The 18,167-nt window shown below is 49.6% G+C and overlaps 1 protein-coding gene across 6 annotated transcripts in view; it reads left to right on the top strand.

Annotated features, from left to right (window-relative positions):
• The window catches only part of ADGRL1 (adhesion G protein-coupled receptor L1), a 52,329-nt gene extending 45,813 nt beyond the window's left edge, over positions 1 to 6,516 (top strand). For all 6 annotated transcript variants that reach the window (XM_041760859.1, XM_041760858.1, XM_041760862.1 and 3 more), the window contains 10 exons: positions 363 to 572; positions 663 to 883; positions 1,079 to 1,145; positions 1,579 to 1,670; positions 2,188 to 2,356; positions 3,342 to 3,470; positions 3,642 to 3,738; positions 3,832 to 3,960; positions 4,137 to 4,154; positions 4,604 to 6,516. In XM_041760859.1, coding sequence (XP_041616793.1) covers positions 363 to 572; positions 663 to 883; positions 1,079 to 1,145; positions 1,579 to 1,670; positions 2,188 to 2,356; positions 3,342 to 3,470; positions 3,642 to 3,738; positions 3,832 to 3,960; positions 4,137 to 4,154; positions 4,604 to 5,346 — 1,875 coding nt within the window. In that variant the 3' untranslated portion in view covers positions 5,347 to 6,516. The remainder of the gene's footprint in view (positions 1 to 362; positions 573 to 662; positions 884 to 1,078; positions 1,146 to 1,578; positions 1,671 to 2,187; positions 2,357 to 3,341; positions 3,471 to 3,641; positions 3,739 to 3,831; positions 3,961 to 4,136; positions 4,155 to 4,603) is intronic.
• Positions 6,517 to 18,167: the final 11,651 nt, after the last annotated feature.

The following is an 18,167-nucleotide window of genomic DNA, read 5'->3' as shown; positions in this document are numbered from 1 at the left end:
CTGCATGGGCAGTGCCAGGGAAGACCAGCTTCATGGGAATTGGGGGGTGGCACCAGTCTTGCCCGGGGCATGAGGCCACATGTCTGGTTCTTTTTTGGTCATGGTCCCACCTTCTCCCAAGGCACTCTGGAGAAGCAAGTTGGTGTCACCTTTGTCATCTCTCCACAAGCCTTCCAGAGCATGAGGAAGTGAGCGTGCCACCTGCAGAAGGGTGGGGGCCAGCAAACTGGGGGGCAGAAGGCCAGATGGGCAACACTGGTGGTGTTCGTGGCCTGTGGCCCTGCCCGTCCCTAGCACCTGGCTGAGCCTGGCCATGTGCAAGGCCAGAGGTGCTGAGCGAGCTCCCCGCTCCTGTCCCCCAGTACCAAGGTCGCATCAATGAGCTGCTGCTGTCAGTCATCACCTGGGTAGGCATCGTGATCTCCCTCGTCTGCCTGGCCATCTGCATCTCTACTTTCTGCTTCTTGCGGGGGTTACAGACCGACCGCAATACCATCCACAAGAACCTGTGCATCAACCTATTTCTGGCTGAGCTGCTCTTCCTGGTCGGGATAGACAAGACACAGTATGAGGTGGGCCGGGACTCGGGCAGAGGCAGGTAGGAGAGGTGGCACTGGCCCAGGCAGCCCCTCACCTGTGGTGCCCCTCCCTGCCGCCCCCAGATTGCCTGCCCTATCTTCGCTGGCTTGCTGCACTACTTCTTCCTGGCTGCCTTCTCCTGGTTGTGCCTGGAGGGTGTGCACCTCTACCTGCTGCTGGTCGAAGTGTTTGAGAGCGAGTACTCCCGCACTAAGTACTACTACCTGGGTGGCTATTGCTTCCCAGCCCTGGTGGTAGGCATCGCGGCAGCCATCGACTACCGCAGCTATGGCACCGAGAAGGCGTGAGTGCCCCCCCACCCATTCTCCAGGTCTCTCCTCCTGCCTGGCCCCCTGCTCAGCAGAATCCCTTGGGCCAGGACGCTAGGCACTGTCCTCCTCCTGAGATCGAAGGCTACAGCCTGCAGGGTCCCTGGGGGCTAGGATGGGAGGGAAGGGCTTTCCCGCCTCTGTCTCCCCAAGCCCTGCTTTCTTTATAGCTGCTGGCTCCGAGTCGACAATTACTTCATCTGGAGCTTCATTGGACCAGTCTCCTTTGTTATCGTGGTAAGTGGGAAGGTGGTACCTGTAGTTCTATATCTCCTTCCTTCACACAAGCTAGCCTTGACCCCGGAGCCCTGCCCCACTCTCCCCAAGCCCTGAGAGGGCTGGTGTGAAAACCATCGAAACGGAGCAGCTAACTAAGAAGACAAGAACGCAGCGGGTCTGTAAAGCTCCGGCACCAAGGCCTGTCCATCTAGGAACTGTGATTTGAGCCCCTGCCTTGTGTCAGGCTACAGGCCCTGTCCTCTCGCCACTAGGAGCCACATTAACAGACAGTTGTTACCAGTCAGCAGGCACCTGAGGGCAGGTACAACAGCAGAGGAGGCCCTGAAGAAGGGGGCATGAGGCTGAGATTTGGCCAGGAGCTCACTCTGGGAGGTGGAGGGACCCCAAGGGACCTCCCGCAGCCTAGCCTCTCTCTGTCCCTCCCCCCAAGGTGAACCTGGTGTTCCTCATGGTAACCCTGCACAAGATGATCCGGAGCTCATCTGTGCTCAAGCCTGACTCCAGTCGCCTGGACAACATTAAGTGAGCACCCCTTCCCCACACCCCCGCCAGATAGCTCCATACATACCAGGCCTGGTCTCTCCCAGGGCTTCCTAAAATGTGATGCACTCACCTCCAGTACCACAAGATGATTTTTAAGGACAAATGTGTTTTTATTGTGCTTGTTCATGTACTTAACAAGTATTAGAAAACACATTAACATATCCAATCTGTGCTTTGGGGGACATAACTGCTTAGGGCGAGGCCAAGTTAAAAAGGTAAGTCCAATTCGGGGCAACTTAAAGAGAAATGAGCAGCAAAAGGTAGTTTAAGGATCTGGAAATTCGGCCCAAGGCTGAAGGCAAATGACTGACCTTTGCAAAACCCCAAACCCCAACCTCAGGCCCAGGCTGGGTCAAAGTACCACTGAAGGTGATCCGCCCAAGGCCTGTTTCTTTGCCAACAGTATCCAGACCCCTCTGAAGAGGGACACAGCAGGGCAGAGAGGTTTGTCCACTGGCAGGGACTTTGACATACCTGTCCTTTCTCCCCTCCCCAGATCCTGGGCCTTGGGGGCCATTGCGCTGCTTTTCCTCCTGGGCCTCACCTGGGCTTTTGGCCTGCTCTTCATCAATAAGGAGTCAGTGGTTATGGCCTATCTCTTCACCACTTTCAACGCCTTCCAGGGGGTCTTCATCTTTGTCTTTCACTGCGCCTTACAAAAGAAGGTGAGGTCAGGAAAGGGGTCCAAGTGCCTGCCTTCTGCAGTGGAATCTGTCTGCTGTGAGGGGAGCACGAGCTTGGAGTCAGGGAGGACTTAAGCAGGGGTGAAGAGGGTTCTGGAAAAGAGCAAGATATGACAACCTGGGGAAGCCAGAAAGCAGGACGGATTTGGGGAGCTGGGAGAGCAGGGTTGTGGTAGCAGAGGACCAACCCCCCACCCACCCACCTATGATACGGGGGCACCAGTCAGGTGTGTGGGAAGGAGAGAACTGAGTATCACCCAGACAGAAGGCTTCCACTTCAATAGTTACGAGATAAACTGTAAGTTTTGTGGTGATAAAGTTTCCTTTTTAGCATCCTTACTGGAGCCCATAAGCTCACACAACCCTACCCGGGCCCCACTTCCCTTTCTCCCCTTCAGCCATCCTCTCCTCTGCTTTCTCTCGAACAACTAGATAAGACCATCCTCAGGGCATATTCCTGCTCCTCTCTCTCTACAAGGTCTCCTATCCTATTTACTTCAGATCTTTGCCGAGATGTTTCCTCAATGAGGCTTCCCGGTCTATTTAAGATCACAACCCCACCCCCAAACACACACACATCCCCACCCACCAACACTGCCTAACCCCATTCCTGGCCACATTGGTCTGCACAGCACCTGACAGCATCAGACATCCTACACAATGGGATCTTGTTTGTATCTACACATCTCTGTCTACCAAAATATTAGTTCTCAGAGGTAGGGCTGTGTGAATGACTTGTTCTGTATCGTCCCTGGGGCCTTAACTATGCCTGGCACATAGCAGATGCTCATTAAAGACCTGTTGAGTAAATGAACAAGAAAGTGACATGGATGTAGAGAAAGGGGGATGGGCCTGAGCAAGCAGAGTGCCTGCCTGACCGGCTGGCTGTTGTGAAACAGGAAACAACGAGGTTTCTGAGGCTTGCAGGGGCACCCACTGCCAGCTGCCTGTCCTCCTCCTCCCCCAGGTGCACAAGGAGTACAGCAAGTGCCTGCGTCACTCCTACTGCTGCATCCGCTCCCCACCCGGGGGCGCTCACGGCTCACTCAAAACCTCAGCCATGCGGAGCAACACCCGCTACTACACGGGGACCCAGGTACCTAGGCAGGGGCCAGGGCACCGAGCAGGGCTCCCTGGGGCTGAGTACTGGACCCCAGGGCCTAGGAGACAGGGCAGCGCTCAGCCCAGGCCCAGCCCAGGTCTCAGAAAGATCCTGGAGGGTGGGCAGCCCAGGGGTTGGGGGCTCACATCCAGGCTGTGTCTCCAGAGCCGAATCCGGAGGATGTGGAACGACACCGTGAGGAAACAGACGGAGTCCTCCTTCATGGCAGGTGACATCAACAGCACCCCTACTCTGAACCGAGGTGAGATCACGTTCCTTTGCTCTTGGCTCTATCCCTCAGGATTCGTGGGCCAGTGTCTCTGGGCCACTTTGTGACCCCTGATGTTCTGGACAGGTACCATGGGGAACCACCTGCTGACCAACCCCGTGCTGCAGCCCCGTGGGGGCACCAGCCCCTACAACACCCTCATCGCCGAGTCAGTGGGCTTCAATCCCTCCTCGCCCCCTGTCTTCAATTCCCCAGGTGAGCACACTCTGGTACAGGAAGATGACAACAGCCCGGGTCAGGGAGTGTGGTGGGGTCTGCATCCTGACAGTCTCTGCTTGGGGCATCCTATTACTTCCTGAATTGGAAACTGGGCTTGACTTTCCAAGCACACTCTCACTTTCTCTCTCTTCCCTCCTGGCCTGCACCAACAGGGAGCTACCGGGAACCCAGTAAGTGTGACTTCCGGGTAATATTTCCAAGGCAGGGAAGGGAATGTGATAATGGCCTCCTGGGATGACTGCACTCAGGGAGAATTCAGGTGCCCCTTCCTCCCAACCGCCCGCCCCACATACAGCTAGAGGGGGTTATGTTTGGCCCTCAGGTAGGCAATGAAGGTGATGAGGGTCAGAGCACAGGAAATGGAACCTGGTCACTAGGCCTCCTCACTGCTGAGATTCTGAGCCTCCCAGCTGAGAGGAGACCTAGGGGGAACTGGTGTGTGTCCCCACTTCCACCCCCATTCCACCAACTTGATATTGGGCTGGTGTCCCCAATGCCAGTGAGGAAGAATGGGAATAGGAGATCCCAGCCCCGGGGGAAGCAGGCACGCCCTCTCCCATGTGCCCATGCCCCTGTCGCTTCCCAGCCTCCTCCTGAGCCAGCCCTCTTTTGCCGGCAGAGCACCCTCTAGGAGGCCGGGAAGCCTGCGGCATGGACACATTGCCCCTCAACGGCAACTTCAACAACAGTTACTCCTTGAGAAGTGGGGATTTCCCTCCAGGGGACGGGGCCTCTGAGCCACCCCGAGGCCGGAACCTGGCCGATGCTGCTGCTTTTGAGAAGATGATCATCTCAGAGCTGGTACACAACAACCTGCGGGGCAGCAGCAGTGGGGCCAAGGGCCCCCCACCACCTGAACCCCCTGTGCCACCTGTGCCAGGGGGCGGTGGGGAGGAAGAAGCAGGAGGGCCCGGGGGTGCTGACCGGGCAGAGATCGAACTTCTCTACAAGGCCCTGGAGGAGCCGCTGCTGCTGCCCCGGGCCCAGTCGGTGCTGTACCAGAGTGATCTGGATGAGTCGGAGAGCTGCACTGCGGAGGATGGGGCCACCAGTCGGCCCCTCTCCTCCCCTCCAGGCCGGGACTCCCTCTACGCCAGCGGGGCCAACCTGCGGGACTCGCCCTCCTACCCGGACAGCAGCCCCGAGGGGCCCAGTGAGGCCCTGCCCCCACCCCCGCCTGCGCCCCCTGGCCCCCCTGAAATCTACTACACCTCGCGCCCACCAGCCCTAGTGGCCCGGAACCCCCTGCAGGGCTACTATCAGGTGCGGCGGCCCAGCCACGAGGGCTACCTGGCGGCCCCGGGCCTTGAGGGGCCAGGGCCTGATGGGGATGGGCAGATGCAGCTGGTCACCAGTCTCTGAGGGACCTCATGGACCAGGGGCTGGTGGCCCAGGCCGGGGAGGGAACCCTGGGTGGGGCTCTGGTGGGAGAGGGAGACTCATGGAGGCAGTGGCTGGTGGGCCACTCTCTCCAGGTGCCCGTCAGCCGTGGGCCCTCTAGGCCCTCAGGAGCTCTGCCGTGGGGGCCTGTGGTGCAGGGTTCACAGACAGGGTTTCCTACCAGCCACACGCACCAGCTCGATTTGGGGGGAAGTGCAGTAAGGAGGAGCCAAGAGGTCCCCCAAGGGAGTAAGGAAGGAGAAATTGGATGGGTGCAGCCCGCTCTTTACTTCCCCCCCTCTCCCCCACTTTCCTGACCCCTGGAGGGAAATGAGGGCTTTGGTTTCCCTGGGCCAAGGGCCCTACTGAGTGGAACCTGTCAGCTGCTCCTCTCTCTGCAGCTGGAAGTGCTGCCAGCTACAACAGGAAGGAGCAGTGGGAGCAGACAGACAGGTCCTCCTGGAAGACAGTTCCCTGCTCCTGGAGACTGGGGCCTCTGGCCCAAGAGAAAGCCCCAGGGCAAGAGGAATGGGCGGTTGTGGCTGCTGGTTTAAAGGTGGAACTTTGAAGCTCCTTCCCTCTGCTCTTCGTCCTTGCCTCCCTAGCAAGCCTGCCCATCAGCCTCCTCAAGTGCACCCAGTGACCCCCTCCCTTGGGGTGACTCCTGATGAAGCACAACTCCCCACAGGGCCCCCAGCCCACAGGGGTGGCCATATCTGGGCAGTTCCCAGTCCTGTGGGCTCGGCTATCTGGGGAGCAGATTTTGGGTCTGGATATCCCTGGGGAGTGGGTCCTGGGCTTGGATCTTTCCCTAGGGGGCCATCTTACCCCTTTCTCTCTTCTCCTCCTCCTCCCCCATTGCTGTAAATATTTCAACGAAATGGAAAAGAAAAAAAAAAAAGACAAAAAAAAAAAAAAAAGAAAGAAAGAAAATCTCATCACTTGAAGCCACCGGGAGCCTGTGGCCAGCCAGCCCGGGGCTTTCTCCGGAGCAGAGTGGCGCCGCTGGGCCCTGGCAGCCAGGACTTCTCTGTGTTTGTGTGCATCCCCAGCCGGGGTGGGCGGGCCGCCAGAGCAGCTTTTTACAATCCAGAGACAGAAAACAAAATCTAGAAGCAACAGCGAAACAAAGAACCTGTTTCCTTCCCGGCACCGTTTCTGTCGCCTCTTTCCCTGCTCCGCCTGTTCCCTGGCATCAGTCAGCCCTCCTGGGGCGCGTACCTCACTGCCTGCCCCAGGACTGGGGCCTGTCTCCCCCCTCCCCTCCCCACTGGCCCAGGGGAGGCACCCTCACACCCAAAGATGCTTTTGCCAAGATGGCTGCGCTGTTCTTTGAGTTCCTGCTTCTTGTATATTGCTTCTGGGACTCTGGGCTGAGGAAGAAGGGACTCCCCACCTAGAGCAGGTGATGGGGAAAGGGAAGTGAAGGCAGCATGTGGTGGTTGTGACGGGGAGGCGGGAGGTGGTGAAGTTGTCTCTCTTTGGGCAGGGGGCCCCCAAAGGTGAGTGATCACCTTCCCTACCCTACACCCTCTTGCGGGGGAGGCAAAGCCAGGTACCAGGGCCTGCAGTCAGGACACCCTTGTACCGGGGGCTCTACCCCAAACCTTAGACTCCGGAAGCTCTGGGCTGGGGATGTCTCCTGAGTACCTCTTCCAGCACCCACCTCTCCAGCCTCTCACCCTGGCTTCCCACCCCACCCTCCAGCTCTTTGAGAGTAGGGTAGTCCCATTGCCACAGTAGCCCAACCCTGCCATTGCCATTCTCCCAGGGGTGGCTGTCCACCTCTACTCTGACCCCTTCTTGTCTCTTTTGCCCCTCCCTCTTTTCTCACAAGTGCCATGAGTTTTCAAACATCTTCGGGTCTCAGCCTGCTGCTGCCATAAACTTCTTTGGGTTAAGGGGGGCGGGCTCTAGGGAGGAACTGGGGGAAGGGACAGGTAGGTGGCTGGAGGAACCCTTTTTGCTGCTAGAAAGCCCCTCCCTTCTAGGGAGCTGGGGCTGGCTTGTCCCCATCAGTTAGGGGAGAAGGGGTCAGACCAAAGATGGTGGTTTGTCCCATGTAGGGAGATAGGTGTGGGGAGAAGGCAGGGTGGGGTCCCATCTCTGGCTTTTTCAAGTAGGAAGGCTTAACCTCTTTCAGCTGAAGACCATGGGTTAGTCTGGATGGGGAAGAGAAACAAGGACAGGGAGTCTTGCCCAGAATTCTGTGGCCTTCCTTGGCGTCACTAGACCAGGAACTCCACTGTAGGAAGGGGCAGCTAGGGATCTGTGAAGAGCTGGCGAGAGGAGGGACGATGGAGTTGGCCCGGCATAGTCCAGCTAGAGCCAGAGGCTGCCTCTGACACCAGCAAGAGGGCGAGGAGAGCAGGCTTGGTGGGAGAGTTCTCTGGGGGACTGGAGGCATCCGAGGAATCTGCTTCCTCCCCCCTGACCAGCCCTCCTATCTCTCCAGACACTGACAATCAAAGGGAGAGAGGGTGGGGCAGGTCCCTAGGTTCCCATTCTGGCCAAAATCACCAAGGTGGATTCCCAGGCCTCAAAGCTGCATGGCAGGGCCCCCTGGTGGGGTTGGACACCACTGCAGCCTAGTGCAAAGCCACCCCAAGAGCCCAGGTGTCCCCTCACCCCGACCAGACCTGGTGCCTTGACACCCCACCCCAGCTGGGACGGTATAGAGAAGGAAGGGTCTTGGTTTCCTCTCCTACTCCCTTCCTTGGGCTCCTGAATTCATTTGCTTTTAAATCTAATATTTTTCTCGGTCTTTTTTTTTTGGGGGGGGGGGGTGTTTTTGTTTGGTTTCCCTTGCCTTCCTTTCTGTCTCCACCTCTTTCCCTGTGTTTTTCTCACTGTGTTCCTCTTCTTTCACCCACGATTTCTCTGTGTCCATTTGGGCCTCCTCCCCTCTCTCCCATGCCCCCCAGTCCCTCCTTGGTCTCCTTTTCGATATGCCAAACCAATTTTGGGTCGAGTGCATTTAACGAGAACAAAACAAAAGGCTCATAACAAGAACGTTTCAGAAAAAAACAAAGTTTTAAAAAAATTGTTGAGTCAAAAAAAATCAAACAATAAAGAAATTAAGATTTCTTGGAATAACAAGAGTGGTGTGACTCACTGGGGGGTAAGAAATGGGTGAGTGGACCTGCTTGAAGTATCCCCATGAAGCTGACATAGCAAGGAACCTGCACTGCAGCATTTTGAACCATGGTAGAGGCCTGATGAATCACAGAATCGTTAATGTTTGCAGAGAGCTTTATAAGTTTCTAGGCCTGGCTGAGCACTTCAGGTGCAGTTTCTCTTTGAATTCTCATAAATGTTCTAGGATAGAGGTTATGAGATAACCATTTTCTAGATGAGGAAACTGGCTTACTGTGCCTACATGCATGCCCAAATCTCCCTGGGCCAGGCCACTGTCATGTCGAGTCTCAGAGAAGCCCTTCAAGCTGTATTTAGAGCAAAGCACAGCACAGTAACTGTATGCTGTGCCTGTCTCATTCCAACTCCCTGACTCCCACACGCGGCTAGAATGGTGCATTTTCAAACATGACAAGGTGGAACTGCATCATGTGTATTTCACATTCTCAAATAGAGCTGCCAGTGCTGAGAGGAATGACTACTCAAACAGTGTAAGCATCTCTCTCCATGCTTCTCTGCCTTCAACATCTGCATCCTGAATGCCATATTCTCCTAATTATCTTTCCACTTCTCCAGCCACTCCTTCCCAGTCTCTGCAGCTGGCTCCTTCTCATCTCTCCACTTCTCAACACTGGTGAGCCCAGCTACCTAGACTCACTCCCTGGGAGATCTCAGCCTTGCAGCATGGTTTTATTTCTTTTTTATTTATTTTATTTATTTTTTGCAGAATGGTTTTAAATAACTATAAACTGATGGCTCCCATATAGCTCCAGCCTGAACGTTCTACCCTCAAGTTCCAAATTCATACATATCAACTACCCACTCCACTTCTCCCCCTGGGTGTCTGGCAGGACTTCAAACTTAACCTGTCCAAACCTGTCCCCCCAGCTCCTCCCATAAGCTCCCTAACCTCAATTAATGGCAAGTCTATCTGATGATTCCAGAATAAAACCCTGAGGTTCCCTTGTACTTATATCATTGTTCAACCCCCATCTAATCCGACAGTGAATGCAATAGTAGTTCTAACTCTAAAATATCCATAGTAAACTAGTTCTTACCACCTTGGTTCAAGCCACTATTGTCTCACCAAGACCGCTGCAACAGTCCCCAACTAGTTCCCTTTGTCTTTCAGGCTTTTCTCAAAACAGATTCGGAATGATCTTGATAAGCATCTTGTACTTCCTCTACCCAAAACTCTCCAATATACTACCCTCTTGCCCAGACAAAAGGCCAAGGTCAGCCCAACAGCCTATAATGACCTATAACACTACATCAATCTCATCCCCATGGCTCTCCTCCTTCCCTCTACTCTAGCCACAGTGGGTTCCTCACTATACACAAACGTGCAGCAGCACCTGCCTCAGAGCCTTTGCACTGACCATTCCATAGCGTTCATTTATTCTTCTGCAGGGCTTATGAAAATCAGAGCTTCCCAGGCCCCTCCATTTAAATTGCAGTTGGACCCTCCAGAATTCCCTACCCCACACTTCTTGCTTTGTCTCCCATAGCACTCCTATCTAGCAAACTAAGGAATTTTTGGCTTTTTTATTATCTGCCTTCCCTACTAGACTGTAATATAGAATTTTTTTTTCACTACTGTTCCCCAGTCTCCAGCACAGCATCAGACACATAGTAAGTGATCAATAAGTATTTGTTAAAGGATGAAAATATGAAATGAGCAGAAGACCCAGAATGAGTCTGAAACAAGAGTTACAAATGATGGGAACTATGAATCTGCCACTTCCTCCATTGCTCTCAGTTCCAATGTGCCCCTCACAGTGCAATGCTAAGGTTTAATTTAGCATAGTCCTGAAACCTAAGTTCAATATTTTAGCTGGTACCTAACCCAAGAAAAGGCAACCTGCTCCTATGCTGGAAGAGGAGGTGATTCTCTGGACTTACTGAGAGATACTCTGTGGGCAAGTTTTGGGGACTTCAAAGGATAATAAATTTAACTATATATGATTTTTAACTTCATGCTCTAATTTTTTTTAAAGATTTTATTTATTTTTTGATGAGAGACACACAGAGAGACAGAGGCAGAGACATGGGCAGAGGGGAGAAGCAGGCTCCAAGCAGGGAGCCCAATGTGGGACTCGATCCTGGGTCTCCAGGATCACACCCTAGGCGGAAGGCAGGTGCTAAACTGCTGAGTCACCAAGGTGTGTCTCTTCATGCTCTGATTTTGAAACCAAATCTCTGTATGAGATTCTACAACATGACCACCTTTTTCACCTCTGTATCCTTTACTCTCGCCAGCACTGCACACATCCTTCTCTGCTAGCACAATCTAAATCTGTCGTGCCGGATGCCTAGGACCCTTGGGTGGTTGCTAGTGGCACATGTACATACCTGGGGCAATCACTTGCATGTGCCCAGGAACAGTAACATGAGATTAATCACTTTAAAGTTCTTTCCTACATTTTAATTTCAAAAATTAAAATCATTTTAAAGTTCTTTTCTACAATTTAATTATCACAAGGTATGTAGTATTAGCCCTATTTATCAAATGAAGAAACTGAAGTTAGAGCAACTGACTTCCTCAACAAAATTACTAAGCAGTTCAAAGGATCTGCATCTTGTAGATGCTTTCCATGCCCCAATTTAATCCTTTCAATGATGTGACGAGGCAGTGTTAGCCCCATTTTATGGGTGTAAAAGCTGAAACTCAGGAAGGTTAGAGAATGTCCACACATTCACTCAGCTAATGAGAGTGCCGAGCCAGGCCTCCATCCTGGTCTTCTGATCCCAGAGGTTGCTTCTAGGGATGTCTGTATTCAGCTGCAATTGCCCACTCCCCATCACTGTTCACCCATCCCACGCGGCACACAATAAAGGAGGCTGACAATCTGGCTCCCCACACCAAAGGAGATGCCCACTAACCATGCCACACCCCAACAGTCCCCATGCAGCTAGTAGTAAGACTGTTCAGAGTGGGAAGGCCTTAATGCATAACAGAAGATTCTCTTTATTTTTTTTAAAAAAAGCTTTTATTTATTTATGTATTCATTCATTCATTCATTCATGAGACACAGAGAGGCAGAGACATAGGCAGAGGGAGAAGCAGGCAATCTGTGGGGAGCCTGATGCAGGACTTGATCCCAGGACCCCAGATCATGACCTGAGCCAAAGGCAGATGCTCAACCACTAAGCCACCCAGGTGCCCCAGAAGATTTTCTTTAGACTCTCAAAAGACTAAAGGCACTGGGGACCTCTGTCCTTTAGAAAGCCTCCTCCCTGCCACAAACTCCTGGGAAGGTCTGGGGGAGCCAGGCTGAGGTTAGTCCTCTATCCCCACAATATCCACCAGCTTATTTTGCTCTTCTCTTACCCCTTCAAACCACAGTCATGGAAACCAGCAGTGATGATAGGCCCCTGCTGGGTTCTTCCTCCCCCATTTATATCATGTTCACTTCATTAGGATTCTCCTACCAAAACCCTTGCAACTGCTACTCTTTTCTATCTGTCCTGCCCCTTGTCTCCCACAGCCCTCCACCTCCATCTAAGTGATCCCACCCTCTCACACCTGAAGCCCTCATTGTATTCCAACCAGTCCTCTCCTGGGAATCATTCCTAAGGAATCACACATGCACATGATGACTTATAAGCAAGAAGGTTCACTGTGATCAGGCTTCTGCAAGTGAAACACAATGAATAAAATTTCAGCATAGAAAATCATTACACAAATCATGCACACATCAACAGAATTCATGTAGCCATTAAAAACAATGACGCAGCGCAGTCTGGGTGGCTCAGCGGTTTAGCGCCGCCTTCAGTCCAGGGGTGATCCTGGAGACCCGGAATAGAGTCCCGCATCGGGCTCCCTGCATGGAGCCTGCTTCTCCCTCTGCCTGTGTCTCTGCCTCTCTCTGTCTCTGTGTCTCTCATGAATAAATAAATAAAAGCTTTTTTTAAAAGATTTTATTTATTCATGAGATACAGAGAGAGATAGAGAGAGGCAGAGACACAGGCAGGCTCCATGCAGGGAACCTGATGCGGGACTTGATCCTAGGTCTCCAGGATCATGCTCTGGGCTGAAGGGGGCGCTAAACCGCTGAGCCACCCAGGCTGCCCAATAAATAAAATCTTTAAAAAAATTAAAAAAATAAAAACAATGATGCAGAAGAACATTAAATGACATGGAAACATATTCATAATAAGACTGTGCAAAATGTTAGACCATAAAAGACAAGGTAAAGTATGACCCCACCTTTTTAAAATGACATATATGCAAAAAAGTGTATATACTGTCATATAACACTGTTTGCATATGTGTGCATGTTGCCTATGTATGTGTGCATATTGTGGAATAAAGTGAAACCTCACTTAAAATGGAGTCAAGAGGCCAGAAGGGGGAGCTCGCATACCCTAACACTAGTAGTCCTTTGCAGACCCAACAGGAAGAGACACCTTGCAAGTGAATGCTACTTTACTCCCCCAGCAGGAGGAAGATTTTTCTCCCCCTTTCCCCAACAACTCTCGCCACTGCGCAGCCCACGAGAGACAGACAACTCAGCCAATAAAAAGCCACCGTACCTGAAGCTCCCAGTTCACTCCAAGGGACTTTGGTTTAACAGCCTTTCCAATTTCCTTTTCTCTATAAAAGAGTATACCTCTCCTTTGTTCTCTAGAATTGCCTCCGGTTACGGTTTTGTCACAGCTTGCAAGTTCCAAAATGCAATTCTCTTAAACCCACTTTTGCTGGTAAAACTGGTAGTTTTATTTTTTAAGGTGAACATTACATATGTGCATATACACACACACATAGAATATGCAGAATATAAAGCTACACATCAGAATATTAACAGTGGATAACTTTTACTCTCTTGCAATTCTCTATTTTTAAAAGATTTCTTTAAACCTATCACTTTATTTTTACTTATTTATTTTTAAAGAGAGAATGGGAGGGGGGCAGAGGGAGAATCTTAGACTGTGCTGAGCACGGAGTCTAACACAGGTCTCAATTTCCCAACCTGAGATCATGACTTGAAATCAAGAGTCAGAAGCTTAACTGAGCCACCCAGGCGTCCCCCATATAGTATTGTTGTAATAGATAGAAGTATTTGTGTGTCCTACTTTCTGTGGAATAACAAAAACCAAGAATAACTGATACCTCTGAAAAAAAGCACCAGGTGTTAGAACTAGCCTTACAAAGATTGGTTCTAATGTGGTAATATTTAAGAAAATATGGTGGTGTTGGGCAGCCCTGGTGGCTCAGTGGTTTAGTGCGGCCGTCAGCCCAGGGTGTGATCCTGGAGACCAGGGACCGAGTCCCACATCGGGCTCCCTGCAAGGAGTCTGCTTCTCCCTCTGCCTGTGTCTCTGCCTCTCTCTCCTCTCTGTCTCTACAAATAAATAAATAAAATCCTTAAAAAAAAAAAAAAGAAAAGAAAAGAAAATGTGTTGTTGGTATAGGAAGAGACAAGCCCACAGAAGAGACCTGTGACTGGATGGAAACTTGCTCTAGACAGAGGTTACAAATCACTAGGCTAAGGATGGATTCATCCAAAGGCTCTCAAGAGTTTTGGTCTTGGGATTCCTTTACCCTCTTAAATTTAATGAGCAGTGTTTGGGGTGACTAGGTAGTGCAGAGAGGATTTGGGGGGACAGGAAAAACACTCTTAAGACTATAATGAGGGCAGCCCAGGTGGCTCAGTGGTTTAGCGCCACGTTCAGCCCAGGGCCTGATCCTGGAGTCCCAGGATCGAGTCCCACGTTGGGCTCCCTGTATGGAGCCTGCTTCTCCCTCTTCCTGTGTCTCTGCTCCCGCCCCCCCTCTGTCTCATGAATAAATAAAATCTTAAAAAAAAAAAGACTATAATGATGGTCGTCTGTCATACATTTATCCAAATCCATAGAATGTACAACACTAAGAGTGAACCCTAATGTAAACTACAGGGACTTTGGGTGATAATGATGTAGGTTCATCAACTATAACAAATAGACCACTCCAGTGGGGGATGTCAACTGGTAGGGGAGACTACACGTGAGGGAAGGCAGGGCAGGGGGCATATGGAAAAGCTCTGTACCTTACTCTCAGTTTTCCTGTGAACTTGAAATTGCTCTTTAAAAAAAACAAAAAACAACAAAAAACAAACAAGCAAAAAGGGGCACCTGGATGCCTCAGTGGTTGAGCACAGGTTGTGATCCTGGCATTCTAGGATCAAGTCCCACATCAGGCTTCCCACAGGGAGCCTGCCTCTCCCTCTGCCTATGTCTCTGCCTCTGTCTCTCATGAATAAATAAATAAAATCTTAAAAAAAAAAAAAACTAACTCTTAAAAAAATTAATGAGGACTCTAAAGAGCTGTTGAAAGGGACAGGGATTTTATCTATGTATATTTACTAAATTAGAAATTAAAACTGGGGGCAGCCCTGGTGGCACAGCGGTTTAGTGCCGCCTACAGCACAGGGTGTGATCCTGGAGACCCAGGATCGAGTCCCACATCGGGCTCCTTACAGGGAGCCTGCTTCTCCCTCTGCCTGTGTCTCTGCCTCTCTCTGTGTGTGTCTCTCATGAATAAATAAAATCTTAAAAAAAGAAATTAAAACTGGTGGAACGCCTGGGTGGCTCAGTGGTTAAGTGTTTGCCTTGGGCTCAGGGCGTGATCCTGGAGTCCCGAGATCAAGTCCTGAATAGGGCTCCCTGCACGGAGACTGCTTCTCCCTCTGTCTGTGTCTCTACCTCTCTCTCTGCCTCTCAGTGCCTCTCATGAATAAATAAATGAAATCAGGGCAACCCCAGTGGCCCTGCGGTTTAGCGCCGGCTTCTGCCCACAGTGTGACCCTGGAGACCCGGATCAAATCCCACATCGGGTTCCCTGCATGGAGCCTGCTTCTCCCTCTGTGTCTCTGCCTCTCTCTCTCTCTGTACCTCTCATGAATAAATAAATAAATAAAATCTTTAAAAAAAATAAAAATAAATTAAATCTTTGTTAGGCTAAATGGTTTAGGGCGGCCTTGGCCCAGGGCGTGATCCTGGAGACCCAGGACTGAGTCCTACGGAGGGCTCCCTGCATGGAGCCTGCTTTTCCCTCTGCCTCTCTCTCTCTCTCTCTCTCTGTATCTTATGAATAAATATTTAAAAAATAAATAAATAAAATCTTTAAAAAAAGAAATTAAAACTGGCAATTTTAAATATTTAAATTAGCTAATACATCAGATGTTAACATAAATAACCTATCTTGTGAGAATAACTATACATTTTTAAAAACAAAGGAGTGAGGTACACCTGGGTGGCTCAGTTGGTTAAAGCATCTGACTTGATTTCAGCTCAGGTTGTGGTCTCAGGGTCATGGGACTGAGTCTTGCGCGGGGTCAGCCGTGCTCGGTGCAGAATCTGCTCAGGATTCTCTCCCTTTCCCTATGTCCCTCCCCAAAGCCTGCTCACACGCAAACATGCTCTCTTAAAATAAATTTTTTTTATGTAAAAATTAAAAAAAAAAAAAAAGTAGTGGGGCAGCCCTGGTGGTCCAGAGGTTTAGCACTGCCTTCAGCCCGGTGTGTGATCCTGGAGAACCCGGATCGAGTCCCACATCAGACTCCCTGCATGGAGCCTCCTTTTCTCTCTGCCTGTCTCTCTCTCTGTGTCATGAATAAATAAAGTATTTAAAAAAAAAAAGAAAAGAAAAGAAAAAAGGAAAGAAAAGAAAAGAAAAGAAAAGAAAAAAAGAAAAGAAAAGAAAAAGAAACCAAAGTAGTGAAAAGAATGGCTTGTACATTTTGTAAAGCTCCTATTATCTGGCTTAATCAAAGAGACCTGGATTCTCACACAGGCTTCTGCAATCAATCTGTTGCAATATGCTGTCTTGATTGAAGTACATGAAGAAAATCCAGCCTCAACAGATACATAATTGGAGGAGGGAGAAGTGCTATAATCTTTCAGCTATCTGGAGATATTCTACTTTGTTACTTATAGCAAAACTCAAAAAGTAGTAGTATGTTCAATGTTCAAGTTAGTTATAATGTGGAATATGAAACTGTATCAGTGAACTTCTCACACTGGTTTATACTGAACCCCACCCGTCTATTGGAAAATACTGACCTACTGAATGACTACATTTCACTATACAATATTTTTTAAATCTTCTTTGTTAAGATCACCACTGATCTCATCAGAAAAATCTTTCACTATTGAGTTGTCAGGCTAATGGTGAAGAAAAGTTTTCCCAAAGACCATTTGGCTTTAAAGCTCAAATTTTATCAATTGGCAAGAAACCATGAGTTGTCCTCGAAGTGACCAGCTCACTTCTTTCATTTCTGAGAAGACATCTGCCAAATACCCTGATTAACTGCAGTCTATCATTCTTTCAAGTAAAACGGTGTTCCATGAAAAAAAGTTACTAATTTCACTTCAACTTAAACAACTGTACAAGTGCCTTACCTCAACTACCATCACTCTTCAGCAAGCAGAAGTGCTGTATGCAAACTTCCCATTTCACCACAATGAATATTAGACTTCCTCACAGGGCTGTTTTAACACAGGTTATTACTTTTCACTGCTTCTTCAAGGACACTCAAGTGAAATTATTTGAACACTGAATGTGTAGCAACAGTGAGGAATACAATGACAACTACTACTACTGTTTGGGGACACTGCATTGCCTCCTGCTAAGGCACCAGCAGTTTTACCCAACCACTGCTTTTGTACCAGTAGGACACAGGACAACACAGCGCACACGAGAAATTCAAGTAACACTTTAGAATTATTATGAAAATAGTTTATCTCCTGAATCCGCAGGGGATCACATTTTGAAAACCACTGAGCTACTCAATAAAAAAACCAGGGACAACTGGTTTCTGTCTGGAAAAAACTAAATCACAGTCCTACTTCACATCAGAAACAAAAATAAATTCCAGGTAGATTTTTTTTAAAAGCTAACTATTGGGACGCCTGGGTGGCTCAGTGGTTGAGTGTCTGCCTTCAGCTCAGGGCATGACCCCGGGATCTGGGATCGAGTCCCATATCAGGCTCCTTGCAGACAGCCTGCTTCTCCCTCTGCCTGTGTCTCTGCCTCTCTCTCTCTCTCTCTCTCTCTCTCTCAGGAATAAATAAAATATTTTTAAAATAAATAAATAAATAAAAGCTAAATATGAAACGTAAAACTTCCAGAAGAAAACACAGTAGGAAATCGTATTGACCTCAGGGTTAAGGTTTCTTTTTTTGTTGTTTTAAGATCTTATTTATTTATTCATGAGAGACACACAGAGAGAGGCAGAGACACAAGGAAAGGGAGAAGCAGGGCTCTCTGCAGATAGCCCGATGCAGAACTTGATCCCAGGACTTGGGGAATCACACCCTGAGTCGAAAGCAGACACTCAACCACTGAGCCACCCAGGCAGGCGTCCCAGGGTTAAGATTTCTTTAGCAAAGCACAAAAACTACAAACTATAAGTAGACTGCTCACTCTGATGACAATAACGTAATAATAAATTCTCATCAAAAGATATCGTGCAAATGAAAAGGCAAAGTGTAAAAAGAACTGCACGAGTTAAGATGAAGACAATGCAGCAGGAAAATGGGCGAAGATATGAAGGGGTAATTCACAGAAGACAAATGGTCAATAAACAGATATAAATAGTTCAACCTCACCAGTAATCAGGAAAATACTAACTGAAACCTACTCATGTACACCCTTCAGAAAAACAAAAATGTAAAAATCTGACAGG

Source organism: Vulpes lagopus, chromosome 7, assembly GCF_018345385.1.
Source record: "Vulpes lagopus strain Blue_001 chromosome 7, ASM1834538v1, whole genome shotgun sequence".
NCBI lineage: Eukaryota > Metazoa > Chordata > Mammalia > Carnivora > Canidae > Vulpes > Vulpes lagopus.
Note: the sequence above shows the minus strand (reverse complement) of the source record. Positions and strands in the feature narration are given on the sequence as shown.